A 16,438-nucleotide genomic window follows, 5' to 3' on the forward strand; every position below is an offset into this window, starting at 1 on the left:
TTTCAAGTCAGCCAGGCTCCAGTGTCTCTGCTCCCCACCACCCCGGCCAGGGGCCTCTCACAGCCAGTTTTAAGTCATCTCTGTTCCCTAGTCTGAGCCAGTCCCTTCCTCTAAACTTCAGAATGATGATCTCTGAGGTCCCTGGAAGCTGTGGGAGTCTGTGAGAGTAGAGGCGTTGGTGTGGCTAGCTGGCACAGAGTAGTTTTGTGGCTTGGGAATGCCCTGGGCTTGTCCTGTGATTGCAGACAGGGAGGAAAAAAGCAGAGAAAGGACTGGCAATGGAATGAAGGGCTGGGAGTAGGGGCTTGAACCCTGAATGATTGAGCAGGTTGTATCTGAAAAAGCTAAGGAAAGAGGGGGAGAGAAGCTCCAGCGAGCTTCCCTGGGCGGGGGTGAGGGTATCCTTTCCTTCTTTATGGGGGTCACCTCTAAAGCTCAAGATAGGCACGAGAGAACCAGGAGTCTGGTGACTGTGAAACTGAGGTCGGGACTTCTGAGACGCAGAAGTTTGGGGAATTAGCATTGCTGGGGGTTGTGTTGTCTCTGTAAATATTTAGAGACATCCAGTTATTCTAGAAAAATGTATCAGAAGCCAGGGTGGCCTGCTTGTAGGGTTGGCCTGGCTTCCTTTTCCATGACCGCTTTGTTATATTCTCTGCTCCCCTCCCCTTGGCTCCTCGAAGGAATGGAGGCTTGTTTTCCCATCTGTAACCTCATTAGGATATGTCAAATCCCCCCACCCCCCACAAAGTCGGGCAGGTTCCCTCTGGGGACACATGCGTATGCAATGGTATTGTTTCTGTGAGCCCAGCTGCACCTTTTAATATTTAATGCCATTGACGCACGCTGCCCACACCCCGAGCCAGGCTCATTCCTTCCAGGGTGTGGGCTTCCAGCATTGAGGCTGCCTTTCCAGACTGATTCCAACCCACAGAGGCGGGAATGTCTTAGGGTTATAAGATTAAAGAATGAGGGTCATTACCAGACAGGATCCATTTTTAATAAGGCTCTGTTTTGTTTTGTTTTTTGCAAGTCCTGGGGCATAAACTCAGGGCCTGAGCACTGGCCTGGGAATGCTCAAGCTAGAGCTCTAACACTTGAGCCACAGCACCACTTCTGGCTTTTTCTGTGTATGTGGTACCAAGGAATTGAACCCAGGGCTTCATGCATGCTAGGCAAGCACTTTACCACTAGGCCACCATCCTAATCTGAGGCTCTATGCTTTTGTTTGTAGTTGGAGCTTGGACTCCAGGCTTTGTACTCTTGCGTGGCCTTCTTTTTTTCAGACTAAGCTGATGCTTGCTTTATCAGCTTTTGGCTGGTTAATTGGCATTAATAAATGTTCCCCCTCACTTGTCAACCTGGACTGGCCTGGAATTGTGATCCTCAGATGGTAGCCTCTTGAGTAGTTAGGATGACAGGTATGAGCCATTGGCTGGCAGAGGGCTCTGGAACCAACGTTTTGTGTGACAGTCTCAGCCCTCGCTCCCCAGGCTCAGAGTGACTTGGATGCCAAAACTTTGGGCCCCCATTGTAAGTTGAACTAACCTCTCTCTCTGACTAGGACAAATGAAGACTCTGGATGGGCATTGGTGACATGGACCCCTGGCCTGTGTGCGTGTGTGTTCGTGCGCATGCGTGTGTGCTCGTGGGTTGCAGCACGTGGTCCCAGCTCCGTGTTTCCCACAATGGCATCAGCACTGCAGTAGTTAGAAGTGTTCATCCCACATTCATCTGTTGGACTTGAAATCTCAACACCATAGTGTTTGAGGGTGGAGCCCTCTTTGGGAGATAATTAGGTCTTCTGAATGAGATGGATGCCCTTATGAAAAGACGAGGGGGGACTAGCCTGGACATCACGCACTTTGTCCAGCTTCCAGATGTGTGGGAAACATGCCTCCATTGTTTATCCATTACCCAGTGTGGTCATTTTGTGACAGCAGCAGGAACGGGCCAAAGACATAAGCCTTGGAGACGGCCATTGCTAGGGGTCTGTGGGGAGGGCTCCAGCTCCTGAGCCTTCAGCAAAGGGTCCCACACAGCATGTCTCAACAGTCCTTACCTGACACCCTTTACTCTGGAGATGTTCAAGAGAGCGGGATGGTGGGGGTTGTGGGGGTGCAGGGTCGCCAGCAAACACTCATTTGCCATTTACATAGAAAAACCAAAAGAAAACCAATTTCTCTTTGTCTTTGAAAGCTGTTGTTTCCTCAAGGGAACATTTTTATTTGTGCATGAGTAAAATGTGCTCTCTTAATGAATTGAAAGCAGAACCTGAGAGTTTTTCTGTCTCTGTGCCCATTTCTGGGGCTTTGAACTCAGGGCCTGGTCACTGGCACTGTCTCTTTGCTTTTTCACTTGAAGCTGGTGATCTACCATTGGAGCCACACAATTCCACTCCCAGCTTTTTGATGGTTAAAGATAAGAGTCCCAGGGACTTTCCTGCCTGAACGGGCTTTGAACTGTAATTCTCAGATTTCAGCCTCCTGAGTAGCTAGGATTACAGGCCTGAACCACTGGCACCTAGCTTCTTTGGCTTTCAGTAGCCAACACTCTCACCCTCCTTCACCCCAAACTGGTCTTCCTGTCCCCTCTTACCATCCAAGCCACGCAGAGAGCTGACCCTGCTCTGGAGCTCTGACTGAGATGGCTTTTCTCAGGCTGAGTAGGAGGCCCCAGCTGCAGGAAACAGCCTGGCTCTCCTGCAAAGAGCAAGGAGGGGTGAGGGCAAGGGAGCTGCGTAGGGGAACAGGTGTGTTCTGAGCGAGCTTGTTGGCAGCCATTTCTTGCTGGCTTGGACAACAGTTGAAAAGAAAGATAGAGGAAGGGATTTAGAGATTTACTTTGATAAGTGGATGGCTCCCTTTCCTCCACAGCCTAAGACATCTCTCCATTATCTTGGTCTTGGAGACATAGCCTGGCCTTTGCCTTTGATTGTCTGCATTTTCTTTCTGGAACAGATGAAGGTTCATTTAGAACATACAGCAGCTCGTTTCTCTCCCCTTCGTTCCATCTGCTTCACTCTAGAGAGTGTGGATGGTTTCTCAGCTTTCACTTCTGACTGTTGGTTTGGGGACAACAGCCATGGTTTGGGTGTGTTGCCAGTTCTGGCCTTAGGTTCACAGCTGTGTCTCTTCCAGCCTTAGTTGAGGTAGCATGGATTGGTCTTCAGTGGTTTCTTAGGTCATGAAGTCAACCTGAACGGCCCAGAACTGCTTTCCTCTCTGCAGATTTGGATGGGTCTGGAGTCATCGCATCAGCTCCCTGTCCCCACCCTAGGGGCCCTGGGAGACGCCCCTGGAGTCCAGGCAGAGGAGGCGCCTACGGGGAGAAGGTGGTGGTGGTCTCGGCTTCTGTACTCATGGAGGCGTGCCGCGTGTACCGGCAGGAAGACCACTGGCGGAGCTGCTCCTGGCTCAGGCAGCCCAAGTCCTTGAGGAGCTTGAAGAGGTCATTCCGGAACTTGACGCCGATGAACGCGTACAAGAAAGGGTTGACGCAGCAGCGGACACACGCCAGGCTGTAGGTGATGTCGTAGGCGATGTTGAGCTGCTTGCTGAGCTCACAGCTGCTTCTGGTGATGTTGAAGTTGGCCACGGTCTGCGCCAGGACCACGCCGTTGTAAGGCAGCTGGAAGACGATGAACACCACCACCACCGCGATGATCACCTTGATGGCCTTGTTCCGTTCGAAGTTGCGAGCCTGGAGCAGGGTGCGAATGATGACGAGGTAGCAGAAGCTCATGGCTAGCAGGGGCACCACGAAGCCTATCACCATTTGGGCCACCTGGATGGAGATCAAGGCCTCCACGTGCTCCGTAATAAGCGAGCACCTCCACGCATGCTCGCTGCTGCTCCTCTGAAGGCCACTGTAGACCAGCTCGGGGATGGACAGCAACAGGGCAAGGAGCCAGATGCCCACGCAGGACAACTTGCTGATGAGAAGCACCCGGGCACGATGACGGTGGGCGGACACGGCCTGGACGATGGCCACGTAGCGGTCGATGCTGATACAGAGAAGCAGCAGCATGCCGCTGAAGAAGCTTACTTTGTAGATGCCAAAGATGCCCTTGCAAAAGCTGACGCCAAAGATCCAGGATTTGGCTGCGCTGTAGGCCCAGAATGGGGGGGCCAGGAGGGAGAGCATGTCAGCCAGAGCCAGATTGAGCAGGTATGTATCGGTCATGGTCTTGAGTCTCTTGAAATAGATGTAAGTCAACACCACCAGCCCATTGCCTACAAGGCCTGTGAAGCAAATGACCGAGTAGATAACGGGAAGGAACCAGGCCTTAAAGTTCCTAACATCTTTCTTGGAGCACAGAGACTCAAACGCGGTATAATCCACGGTGGTGTTGTCTCCAATGTAATCATCTGTGGACTCGTCTTGGCACAGGCACACCTTTCAGGGGAAGGAATCAAGAGAGGGGAAAAAAGAAAGCCAGTTGAGCCAGGTGGGTCTGAATGTGGCTGGGAGTTAGGTGAGAACAATGCTTTCAAAGGGTGGTTCTCTTCATGAGTGGCAGCATCAACCTTACCTTGGGAAATCTGCTGGAAATACAGAGGAAATACAGATTCTCCATCCTCACCTGAATCCTGAGGCTACCAGCTTGTCAAGGGGAGGAGCTGGGGGTGGGGTGGGGTGGTGGGGAGCTCAGGAATGGATCTGTGTGGTTCTTAAGCTCTCCATGGGCTCTTGGGTTTAAAAGTTTGTACCTCTCTAATTGTAGCAAACATCTGGATTCACCTGGGGATCTTGTTGAAGTTTATATCCAGATTCCAGAGCCTGGAGCAGTGTCTGAGACTCTGTGCATTTCGTTGATTCATTAGCAAGGATCTACTTTGGTCAAGTCTTGTGACATTAACCTCACGTGGGCTAATGATGACCTGGAAATATCTGAGCCTTGGGGTTCGATGAAGCTTGAGCTTGTTAAATATATTTCCTTTCCCTAATCCTCAGCTGTTTTTTTTCCTTTGTTTTAATTTTCACTGTAAAGTTGATATACACAAAGCTTATGGTTACCTAAGTCAGGAACTGAGTGTCTTTCTTTTTGAACAGCATCACCTCTTTTGCTTTTTTCTCCCCCCAGTTATTTTTTCCCTTCCCCACAAGTTGTATAGTGCATTTTCAACATAGTGTCTAGTGAGTAGCACAGATGATCTCTTGTCCCACCATTTCTGTGCTTCCCCTTCCGCTCCCCAAATCAGATAAACTTACATATAAAGGTTTCAAAAATCAAAAATAGTAGCAAAAGGGGAAAAAAACAGAAAAAAAATGAAAAGGAAAGAAAAGCAAAACCACAAAAAGTAAAATTAAAGCCTCTTGTTTCCATTTCTTGGAGTTCCTTTTGATAAGCATCATCTTGTGTGATCATATGCACATAGCTACCGAGCCCTTGTGATCCTCTCCTAAGAACATCCTCCTGTGGTCTCAGAATGTGAATGTTTAGAGTCCTGTTTATCAGATTCAAGTGTATTCTTTTTTGGGTCTTTTACTATCCATTGGGTTTACTTGTAGATTTTTTTTTTTTTTGCCAGTCCTGAGCTTTGGCTCAGGGCCTGAGCACTGTCCTTGGACTTTCTCAAGGCTAGAGCTCTACCACTTGAGCCTCAGCACCACTTCCGGCTTTTTTCTATGCATGTGGTACCGAGGAATCGAACCCGGGTCTTCATGCATGCTAGGCAAGCACTTTAACCACTAGGCCAAACTCCCGGCCCTACTTGTAGATTTATAGTCCAAGTCTCAGTTTACCTGTCTTTATGGCAAGCCTTTATGGCCAGGTTATGGTTTCCTGTCATTTCCATGGACATTTGGAAATGTGTCAAGTTGGAAATGTTCGTCTCTCTTCTACAGTTCTGGTTGACCTGAACACTACTTGTGTGTGTGTGTGTGTGTGTGTGTGTGTGTGTGTGTGTGTGTGTGTGTGTGTGTGTGTAAGATCTCCTCAGATGTAACCTCATTGTGTGGGCAGCTATGCCCCTGGAAGGAAAGAAGCATGGCTCTTTCCTGCTGCACTCCAGTCCTCTCCCCGCACACCTCTGTGCTTCTCTCTTCTGGCAGATCCCAATCAGCAGGGCTCAGCTGCTATGGGCTTTTTTTAGCCTGTCTGCCTGCCTGGTGGTGAGAATTCAGCAGCTTGCTGTGATTTTATCAATGGAGGGCCCTGCTTGTTTGCTTGCCTGCCTGCCTGCCTGCATCTCCACACAGTGATAGATGAGCCTGGCTGGGCTCTGCTGGGCTGGGACCTGGGCTGGCCTGGCTCAGAAGCTTCATGCTTCCTCCTCTGGAAACAGGACTCTTAGCAGCTCAGTGATCATCCAGATTGTGCATCATCATGTCTGGCTTGGGGACACGGAGAGAACAAAATGGGGTCCAGGTGTCTTTTCTTTGGGCCTTGCTAGTTTGGTAAGCCAACTTAGCAGGTACCTTTTCTCCTTCCCTGGGCATGGCTGCAGCCTGGGATGTAGGAGAGGATAGCTCACTGGTAAGGCCAAGGCTTTGGGTCTGGGGGCTTCTGAGCCTTCCTGATAGGCAATCCTCCCATCTCTTGATATGTGCTCCCCCACCCAGTGTGCCTTCTCCTCCCTGCCTTGTTCCTGCTCTGCCCCCTCCCCAGCCTTGAAGGTTGCAGCCCACAGCCCTACCACATCCGGCCTGTCTGGGCCCCCCTTCCCCCAAGTGGAAGTGGTAGGGCTGTGGGCTGCAACCCTTCCAAGGCTGGGGAGGGGTCCAGCAGCAGGAACAAGGCAGGGAGGAGAAGGCACACTGGGTGAGGGGCCAGCAGCATCTCAAGTGCTGGGGGGTGGGGGGGTGCGGTGGCCTCTGGAATGGGGTTTTGGGAAGATGGCCCAGCTTGAGGCCTGCTTCTGGCCTAAGCTCCTGGAAAGCTGCCCCTCTGGCCTTGAGATGAGGGGAAAGAGCCAAATTCTGAAGCATGGCCTTTCCAGGCTGGCCTTGGCCATCGCCCCCTCCCCCCAGAGAGGCCCACCCTGACTAACAGGAGGAAACTTGACTCTGAGAGTTACAGTTTCCTTTGACTCTGGCACTTGGTACTTTCTAGAACTGAAGAAATGGAACCTTGTGAGTTGAGGAATCTTTGTTCCTGCAGAGTTCAGGTCCTTTACAGAACGTGGGCTCTATGGGCCATTGCTTTCCCAGCGTGTCTCAGGCCCTGTCCTCTTGCCTCTCACCCCCACCGGAGACCAGATGGGTCTCAGGTCATGAAAGCAAACAAGGGTGAGAATAAAGCGTAGGTGATAGGGTAGTAACCAGGTCACCAGACAACATCTAAGAACTTTTTCTCAGCTTGTAGGTGGCATTTTACATATGGTTTATTTTTCCCCTCTCTCCATATTGGTAAAACAAAACAAGGTAAAATACAATAACAACCAGGTTCCCTGGCAGTCTTTAATGGGGGCTGAAGCTAGGATGGAGAAGGAAGTGGTAAGTGCCCCTCGTTCTCCCTGTTTTGAACTTAAGTGAGCTAAAAGAAGTGTAGGATTCAGCTGTACCTGCCTGCTTTCCTTCTTCCTTCCTTCCTTCCTTCCTTCCTTCCTTCCTTCCTTCCATTTTCTTTCTTTCTTTCTTTTTTTTTTTTTTTTTTTTGCCAGTTTCAGTCAGGGCTTGAACTCAGGGCTTGGGCACCGTCCTTGAGCTTTCTCAAGGCTAGAGGTCTACCAATTGAGCCACAGCACCATGTCCAGCTTTTCTTATGTGTGTGGTACTGAGGAATAGAACTCAGGACTTTGTGCATGCTAGGCAAGCACTGTACCACTAGGCCACACCCCCTGCCCCTCAGCTGTGCCTTTCTAGGGTCATTCTACAAATGGAGAGGAGACAGCCATCAGCTCCACGAATGACAGTCCGACGTGTACCTCCGGCCTTGGCTTTCCCTCTAGCTCTTCTACCAGTATCTAGGGCTTGGGTGGGTGAGGTAGGGGAGGTAGGGGGTAGAAGGAACTGACTGAGCTGCCCTTGTGACAGGAGACTCACCTGGAAGATGACAAGGAGCACCACCACCAGCACACTTTTCATGGGCTTCCCTGGAGGAGACAAGGGCCAAAGGTTATTGCTAGGTACACCCCGACTCTGTTATTAAGAAAGCACTGAGGAGTGGGGGTGGGGTGGAGGTGACAGATGGGGGCCAGGGAGAGGCTTGGGAACTTTCATCCCAAGCTGTGGGCACCCCCAGTTTGTTGCGTGAGAACATCAGAACCAGATTGTGCCTTTGATCACCTGGCCTGCTGCCCGGTATTCCTGCCTCACCTCCTTCCGTGCTCTTCTTCCTCCACTCCCACGTCCCGAAAGAAGCAGGGATTGCAATGTGAGCTGCTTCTCCCCCCTACCCTGGCTCATCTCAGTTCCCTCCTGCCTGAAGGGTTCACTGAAAGCCTACTTTGGCTCTCAACTGATTATAGAGGATCTGGGTGTCCTTCCTGTTCTAGGCACGAAGTGTGTGTGTGTGTGTGTGTGTGTGTGTCTCCATCCTTTGCTACATTAGTGCCAGGAGCCATTGACTTCATACTAAAAGAGGATCTCTCTCTCTCTCTCTCTCTCTCTCTCTCTCTCTCTCTCTCTCTCTCTCTCTCTCTCTTCCCCTCCCTCTCTCCTTCCTCCTCCCTCCTTCCTTCCCTCTCTGTCTTTGAGAAAACAGGGGGATGGGGGGAGGGCTAGGTAGAAGAGTAAGATTACTTACTGGTCTTTTTTTAAAATATACTTTATTGTCATTGTAGAGGTGATATACAGAGGGGTTACAGTTAGATGAGTCAAATAAAGAATGCATTTCTTTTTTTTTTTTTTTTTTTGCCAGTCCTGGGCTTGGGCTCAGGGCCTGAGCACTGTCCTCGGACTTTCTCAAGGCTAGAGCTCTACCACTTGAGCCTCAGCACCACTTCTGGCTTTTTTTTTTTCTATGTATGTGATACCAAGGAATCGAACCCGGGTCTTCATGCATGCTAGGCAAGCACTTTAACCACTAGGCCAAACTCCTGGCCTGGTCTTTTTTTTTTTTTTTGCCAGTCCTAGGGCTTAAACTCTGGGCCTGGGTGCTGTCCTTGCACTCTTATTTGTTCAAGGCTAGCACTCTACTACATGAGCCACAGTGCCACTTGTGGCTTTTTCTGTGATTAATTGGCGATAAGAATCTCATGGACTTTTCCTGCATGGGCTGGCTTGAAACCACAATCTTCAGATCTCAGCCTCCTGTGTAGCTAGAACTGCAGGTGTAATTACGGGTGCCCAGCTACTTACTGGTCTTTCAACCATGGGAGACAGCTTTGGGGATTCACTGTCCCCCTAAGATCTCTCCCATGCCCCCACTCACTGACATTCATTCGGCACTGTTGGTCTCTTGGCCTACGCCTTTGCTTGCCTCTGGGGAAGGGACCCCTTTTCTTTTACCTCCTTCAGGCCTAGAATCAAAGGCTTGCCCAAGAATTGTGTGCTTGTGAATGAGTGGGTGGATGCACCGTTTCCCACATGAGTGTAGTATGAGGGCAGTGATCTCTCATAAAACCACCCTCCCCACTCTGCCACCCCTTTATCTCATGGCTGCAGTGTGCATGTTCACATTCTCTCCTTACTTTCTACTTCCAGGCCTCGGGTGGAAGGCCAGAAGGACACATTCTAGAAGACAGGAGGTCCCCTTTTGGCTCTGAGCTGCAGATGGAGACCCAGGGTTAACACAGGGTTGGCCTGAGCTGCAGAGAGCTGCTCAGTTCTGCCCATCAAACTGTGGACAGAGTAGTTTATGTAGAAGTCTCATCCTACCTCGTGGTTTGGAAGCATCCTCCTGGAAACCAAGTTGTGCCTTCTTGGTCTTTGTAAACCCCTCCCTGTTCCCTGGGCCTCAGTTCCCAGCCTCAAGAAAGTCCATTCTTCGGATGGCACACGTGAATGCAAAGGCAGGACTTGCAGGCCTGTCATAGCTGCAGTTTTAGTTAGCGGGGAGTGGAATTGCTTAGGACCTTGCTCCAGGCCGTGTTCTGGAAGCTGGGGCCCTCTGGAGGCCAGGGAATCAGCAGAAGCCCAGTTTCTGTGGCCTAGGTCACAGCACCACCTGCTGGAATCCATGCTGCATAACACCCAGAGTACAGCACACAGGCTCCAGATTAAGTTGCTGGAGGCTGGAATTCTGGGTTTGGGTATTTCTAGGGCATTCCTATGGTCACATGGATAAATTCTTGTTTCTCTCACCTCCAGCATATTATCCTGTGTGTGTATGTTTAAACAACGTCTTCCTAAACCACAGGTCTGATACCAACCCTCCAGCCTACCAGGGCCCTGTCTCTGGGAGACAGACGCTCAGCTCAGCACCTGCCGGGCCACGGCCCTGTGTAGCCTTGTCTAGCTCCCCTCTCTTATGCTCTCTTTCTTACTCCCCATTACTTCTCCTGAGCGAGAGGTCATGTGTCTGTACCCAACCACATTTTCTTCAGGGTCCAATGCACCACCCACTCTCTCCTGACTCATCTTGGGGCTCAGCGTTCGAGGTTTCTTTCTACACGTCAGAGTCTTTCAGTTACTCCAGAGAAAGCTTATTCTGACTGTCCCTGAAAATGAGAAACCTCAAGAGTTTTGAGAAGCTATAACAGGTGACATAGAAGGAGCAAAAACTGTTTCTATTTTACTTTTCCCACCCCTTCTCCTGGACCCAGCTTCTCATTGTTTTTGCTATTGTTGCAAGGGAGAGGAGCCTGGGGTAAGTGTGTGTGTGTGTGTGTGTGTGTGTGTGTGTGTGTAAGTGATTTCTATTCCAGACGCATTGGCCATGAGGGATGAGCAGGTCCCAAATAGGCCATTTTCAAGACAGATAACGGGGGAACTTGGGGGAATTCTGGTGTGTGGCACAGGGACCTAGCAGTGGCCCTGAGTCAGATCACGCTAGTCTGTTACAAAGTCATAAAGCAACTAGTCTTGGGGAGCAGCTTAGCTAGAACTAATAAAGTTGAGATTCTTGGGGTTGAAGAGTAGTTGCCCTAGGGATTGGGTATTTTCTAAGTTCTTGGGTTTACAGTAACACCCATCATGAAAAGAAAATTCCCTGGAACTCCAGTGTCACTCACTCCTGTAATCCTAGTTACTTAGGGAGGCTGAGATTTGAAAATTGTGGTTGAAAGCCAGTTGGGGTAGGAAAGTCCATGAGACTCTTATTTCCAATCAACCACCCAAAATCTGAAAATGGAGTTGTTTCTCAAGTGATAGCCCACCAACCTTGAGCACAAAAGCTAAGGGGCAGCAGTTAGGCTCTGAATTCAGGCCCCAGTACCAACATGCATGCACACACATATGCACCCCTCCAACCTGAATCCTCAGCTGAAGTCACCTCCCTCCCAGGAGGAGAGGACTGCTTTCCCTCCTTGGTGACACATCCTAACCCAGAGCTTCCATAGGGACATTTTCCAAGGCCAGAAAGTCATGGCTACCTACCTGTTAGCTAATTTCCAGAGCTACCCTCAGCCTTGTCCTTTCTGAATTTGCATACCAACGAACACAACTTGGCTCTTTTTGGGTATGGAGAGAGGGAGCAGGCTGAAGTGGGAGGTGGTAACGGGATCTGGGGGGAAGATTAGAGGCCTGAGGGGACCCCTCCTGTCAGACATTGGGTAGAAGGGTAGACATTGGGTAGAAGCTGTTTGGGTCTTGTAGTGCTAGGATGCCAACTGCTTCATCCAGTGATTAAATTGGGGTTTGTTAGGCTCCCACTCTGTACTAAACTGTCTACACGTCCAAGCTTATTTTCTCCTCACAAATGTCCTGTGCAGTGGGTAACACCATTAACCCTAACTACCAACAAGGAGACGGAAGTACAGTACTGGATTAGCCATTAGTAGAGTTGGGTTTTGAAGGTTTCTCTCTCTCTGTCTCTCTCTCTGTCTCTCTCTGTCTCTCTGTCTCTGTCTCTCTCTCTGTCTCTCTCTCTCTCTCTCTGTCTCTCTCTCTCTCTCTCTCTCTCTCTCTCTCTCTCTCTCTCTCTCTCTCTCTCTCTCTCTCTCTCTCTCTCTCTCTCTCATATTAGGGTGTGAGCTTAGGGACCTTGTGCTCTCCCCTGACTTTTTTGATCAAGGTTGGTACTCTACCACTTGAGCCACACTTCTACTTTCAGATTTTTGCTGGTTAATTGGAGAGAAGAGTTTTATAGACTTTCCTGCCTGGACTGGATTTGAACTGTGGCATGAAGCCACAATTGCCTGGCCTTCAGTCTTTCTTTCTTTGTTTTTTTGGCTGGTCCTGGGGCTTGAACTCAGGGCCTGGGCACTGTCCTTGGGCTTTCTCAAGGGTAGTGCTCTACCACTTGAGCCACAGCACCACATCTGTGTTTTTCTGTATATGTGGTACTGAGGAATCGAACCCAGGGCTTCGTACGTGCTAGGCAAGTATTCTACCACCTGGTCCTTCAGTATGACTCTTTTTATTTTTGCTTTTGGTCTTGGGGCTTGAACACTTGGCCTGGGCACTGTCATTGAACTCTTCAGCTCAAGGTTAGTACTCTATTCTTGAGCCACAGCGAGCTTTCCAGTTTTCTAGTGGTTAATTAGAGTTAAGAGTCTCACGAACTTTCGTGCCTGGGGTTGGCTTTGAATTGTGATCCTCAGATCTCAGCTGCCTGAGTAGCAAGGATTAGAGGCATGAGTCACTGGTGCCCAGAATCCAGTCTGACTCTTTTTTTTTTTTTTTTTTGCCAGTCATGGGCTTGAGGTCAGGGCCTGAGCACTGTCCTTGGACTTTCTCAAGGCTAGAGCTCTACCACTTGAGCCTCCTCACCACTTCCAGCTTTTTTTTTTCTCTGTATGTGGTACCAAGGAATCGAGCCCGGGCCTTCGTGCATGCTAGGCAAACACTCTACCACTAGGCCAAACTCCTAGCCTCCAGTCTGACTCTTAAAGCCACATTCCTAATTATTCTCTTGTGCTGCTCCCTTCCAGCGCCTTCCAGCTAGCCCTTGTAACTGTCATAAAACAGAGGCTCAGAGCAAATTAAGCCACTGGCCTGAGAGTCACAGAGCCCCTCAGGGATGGATTTGTGATTGAATGAGACAGTCAGATTGGCTATGTTTCTGATTCTGGGATGTACGGGCTCTCTTCCTCCCTCACTCTCTTCTCCAACTGGATGCCTACATCTGTGGCTTTCCTTTCCCAGGGTTTTGGAGCTGGCCTTGCCTCTGCACTGACATAGGCTTTGCTGCCCTTGTCTCCTTTTGGAAATGCAGCTCTCATGCTTTCACTCACCTACTTGAAAAGCAGAAGCCTTGTTTAGGTCCCCTATTGCTGCCACGGTGGAGGGCGGATTCCCCTGCAGTGCCACAGCCTTTAAAAGGTTGTCCTGACCTTGGCCTTCAGCTGCTTTTGCTTATCATCCTCCTTGGCCTGGCTGCTGCTTTCCACTCTCCCCAATTTGCTTCTTTCTTATCATATTTGCCAGAGACTGAGTTCCCAGGCTATGGGTGTGACTACATGGAGTTGGTTGTTGTTGTTGTTGTTATTATTATTATTATTATTTAGTAGTGGCTTTGGTTGTTGTTAGATTCTCTGGTTCACCTTATTCTCTCTACTACTACTTTTTCTTTCTTTCTTTTTTTTTAGTGGGTCATGGGACTTGAACTCTAGGGCCTGGGCGCTGTCCCTTAGCTCTTCAGCTCAAGGCTACCACCCTACCCCTTGAGCCTCAGCCCCACTTCTAGTGGTCATTTAGAGACAAGAGTTTCATGTTCTTTAGTGCCTGGGCTGGCTTTGAACTGCGATCCTCAGATCTCAGCCTCTTGAGTAGCTAGGATTTCAGGCCTGAGCCACCACCCCTGGCTCCCTTTACTTCTTATGTCTGATGCTCCTGCTCTGATTTTCCTGTTGACTTCTGATGGGGCAATAGTTTTGATGTTACTGCCACATCATGGAAACCCTGTCCCCCTTCTTTATTTGGCTGAACCAACTCCTGCACACTCTTCAAAACCCCACTTATATGTTTTCCTGACCTATATGTTCACAATCCTCTTTTCTTGCCCTTCTCACTGTGATACTGTAACTCAGTATCACAGCAGGTAACTCACATGTATTTCTCCTCCTACCAGACTGATCATCCCTGAATTCCTGTATCAACCATACAGTAAGCTCAAAAGTAGTACCAAGCCAAGGGGAGAAATGCTTCATAACCATTCCAGGTGTCAGTGTCTCTCACAACCACGCTGGATGACAGCATCGAAGGGATCAGCCCCCCTGCCCCATCCATAGCCACGTGGTCAGAACCCCAGTCTCCCGGGCTCCCGTTTTCTTTTCGCTGCTGTTTGCGCATCCTGAGGGAGCTGGGTGTCCCCATTTCTGGAAAGAGGAGAGGGCTTCTCTGGGCTGCTCATTCAAATCATGAAAAAGACCAGCTCAGTTCTGCTTTGGAGTTTTCAGTTTGTGTAACAGAAACCCAGCCTCCTCACCCGCCTCTGGCTCCCCGCAGGGCAGATGAAAACAGAAAAACAGATTCTTTGTGGCCCAGCCATCCTTCAACCGCCCAGAGCTCCGTTTTTTTTTTTTTTTTTTTTAATTAAAACTTCTCAGTGGCTTCTTTTGCTACTAGCATTTCAGGTTTGACGGTTGGGACTCTCTCGAGTTGAGTGAATAAGTGAGAACATCTCTTCCTGCAGGACCAAACGTTATCCATCTCCTTGTAACAACTCCCCAGAATCTAGCATCCACATCTCATCCAGAGGAGACACTCCCATGTATGCAAGAAGCAGTGGGGTCCAAACCTTCCCTTTGGGTTAAGGCATATGCATGGATGGTGTGAAATCAGATGATGGCTGAAGTCAGTCAAGGCTGGAGAGTTTTACACTGTGAAAACTGGCAAGGGCTACACATTCAGAGCCTTTTCTCCACTTTGGCAACCAATGTAAGAGTCAATACGGGGAGGCAGAAGAAGGCTTTCAGGGGTTGATGTGGCTACTCTGGGGCTGGATATGAGCTAGGATAGATAGATACCTAGACAGAGGGCTCGGACAGCAGGCTAGCTGAGAAAGGATGCTGAGAGATTTCCAAACTAAACTCTACATAAAGTGATCTCCCTCTCGGTCTCTCTCTGTCTCTGTCTCAGTCTCTCTCTCTCTCTTCCCTTCCTTCCCCTCTATCCCTCCTTCAATTTCTTCCTTTCCTCCCCTTTCCTTCCCTCTTTCCTATACACATTTCCCCCTAAATTCCTGGGAAACTCAAGGAGTAGACCCTGCCTCCCCCAAGTTCATGGTCTGTGGGTGAGTGACCCCTTTATCTCTTTCAGTGAACAGCTTCTCATTGTATCCACACTCAGACTTCAGGGTGGATGGGGGAAGGCAGAGAGAGAGGGAAGGGCTGTGGTGTGACAGGGAGGGGTGTGAGGGCAGCCTCGAGAACCTTCACTTTTTAAAGCCACCCCCCCACCCTTGTGGCTTTGAGGCTGCCTGCCGGGGTGCCTTGCTTGTGAGAGAGACAAGCCATCTAGGAACCTGGCCTTCTTAAGCCTCAGTCTTGTGTGACTCTGCAGCTGAGATTCATAACTGGGGTGTCTGAAGCTGGATGACCCACTCAACACCCCTTCGGGCTCCCCTCACATCCTCTCTAATTGAGACTGTGGTTAGACCAGAGGAAGGACCTTCTCTTTTCTTTTTAGGAGAGAGGAGTTGTTACTTGGCTGGCTGTGGCTTCTTCAAGCTGAATACCCATCCCCTGGCTGTCCCATGTCATCCATCCCTTAGCTTGAAAGAGGCAACCAAAAGCTGGTACCAAATTGGTGGTGGGATGTGCAACAGGGAGAAAGCAAGCCCAGTGGACTTCACAAGGCAAAGCAGCATTCACCCAGCCCTGACATCTTCAGCTAGCTCCTCCTCTCACTCCAGGAGGACAGGGATTCGTACCCCTCCTTAGCAAGGGAAACCAGAGGGAGCTAGAGTGGGACCAGGGGTCCTAACCCCCCCACCCCCCACCAAAGGCCTCATCCATCATCTCCAAGCTGGGACAGGTTCCATCTAGGTCAACAAGGCTGGCTACCTTCATTTAGAAAGACATTCCCCCTTCCCCTGTCCTCTTGTCCTGCCTGGCATTTTCTAGAAGCAGCTACCAATTCCCACCAGGCCTCCTGATTCCTCTTTGAGGCTCCCTCTGTGCCTCCCCCACCCCACCATCTCCAATCTCCCCCACACACCCCAAGTCCGTTTCTTCTCACTCACCGAGGTCCATGACACGCTTTGGGCCACCGAAACCACACAGGAAAGTTGGGCCTGAGCCTCTGTCTTAAGCTACCCCTGTCTGGGAAGGAAGTGGTGCAAGCCCCTTTTAAGTTCTGACAGGATCCGCCCTCTCCCCGCCCCTCCCACCCTTGCTCCTCCCCCCCGGGGTCTGGCTGCCTCCCTTGGGGGGGCCCTTGTGAGTTATGTGCGCAAGTGAAAGCCCCATGGCAGGTCATAGGACCTTGAATCACCATTGGGTCCTTT

The 16,438-nt window shown here is 50.1% G+C and overlaps 1 protein-coding gene across 1 annotated transcript; it reads right to left on the reverse strand.

Moving 5' to 3' along the window:
* Positions 1-2,188: 2,188 nt before the first annotated feature.
* Positions 2,189-16,238, reverse strand: Ccr7 (C-C motif chemokine receptor 7). The gene is made up of 3 exons (XM_090350807.1): positions 16,175-16,238; positions 7,990-8,039; positions 2,189-4,398 (listed from the first exon to the last, which is right to left on the reverse strand). The coding sequence occupies exons 1-3, from the start codon at positions 16,182-16,184 to the stop codon at positions 3,322-3,324; spliced, it is 1,137 nt and encodes a 378-aa protein (XP_090206933.1). The 5' UTR covers positions 16,185-16,238; the 3' UTR covers positions 2,189-3,321.
* Positions 16,239-16,438: the final 200 nt, after the last annotated feature.

This window comes from Megascapheus bottae, chromosome 17, assembly GCF_031878675.1.
Source record: "Megascapheus bottae isolate mThoBot1 chromosome 17, mThoBot2.hap1, whole genome shotgun sequence".
NCBI classification, from domain to species: domain Eukaryota; kingdom Metazoa; phylum Chordata; class Mammalia; order Rodentia; family Geomyidae; genus Megascapheus; species Megascapheus bottae.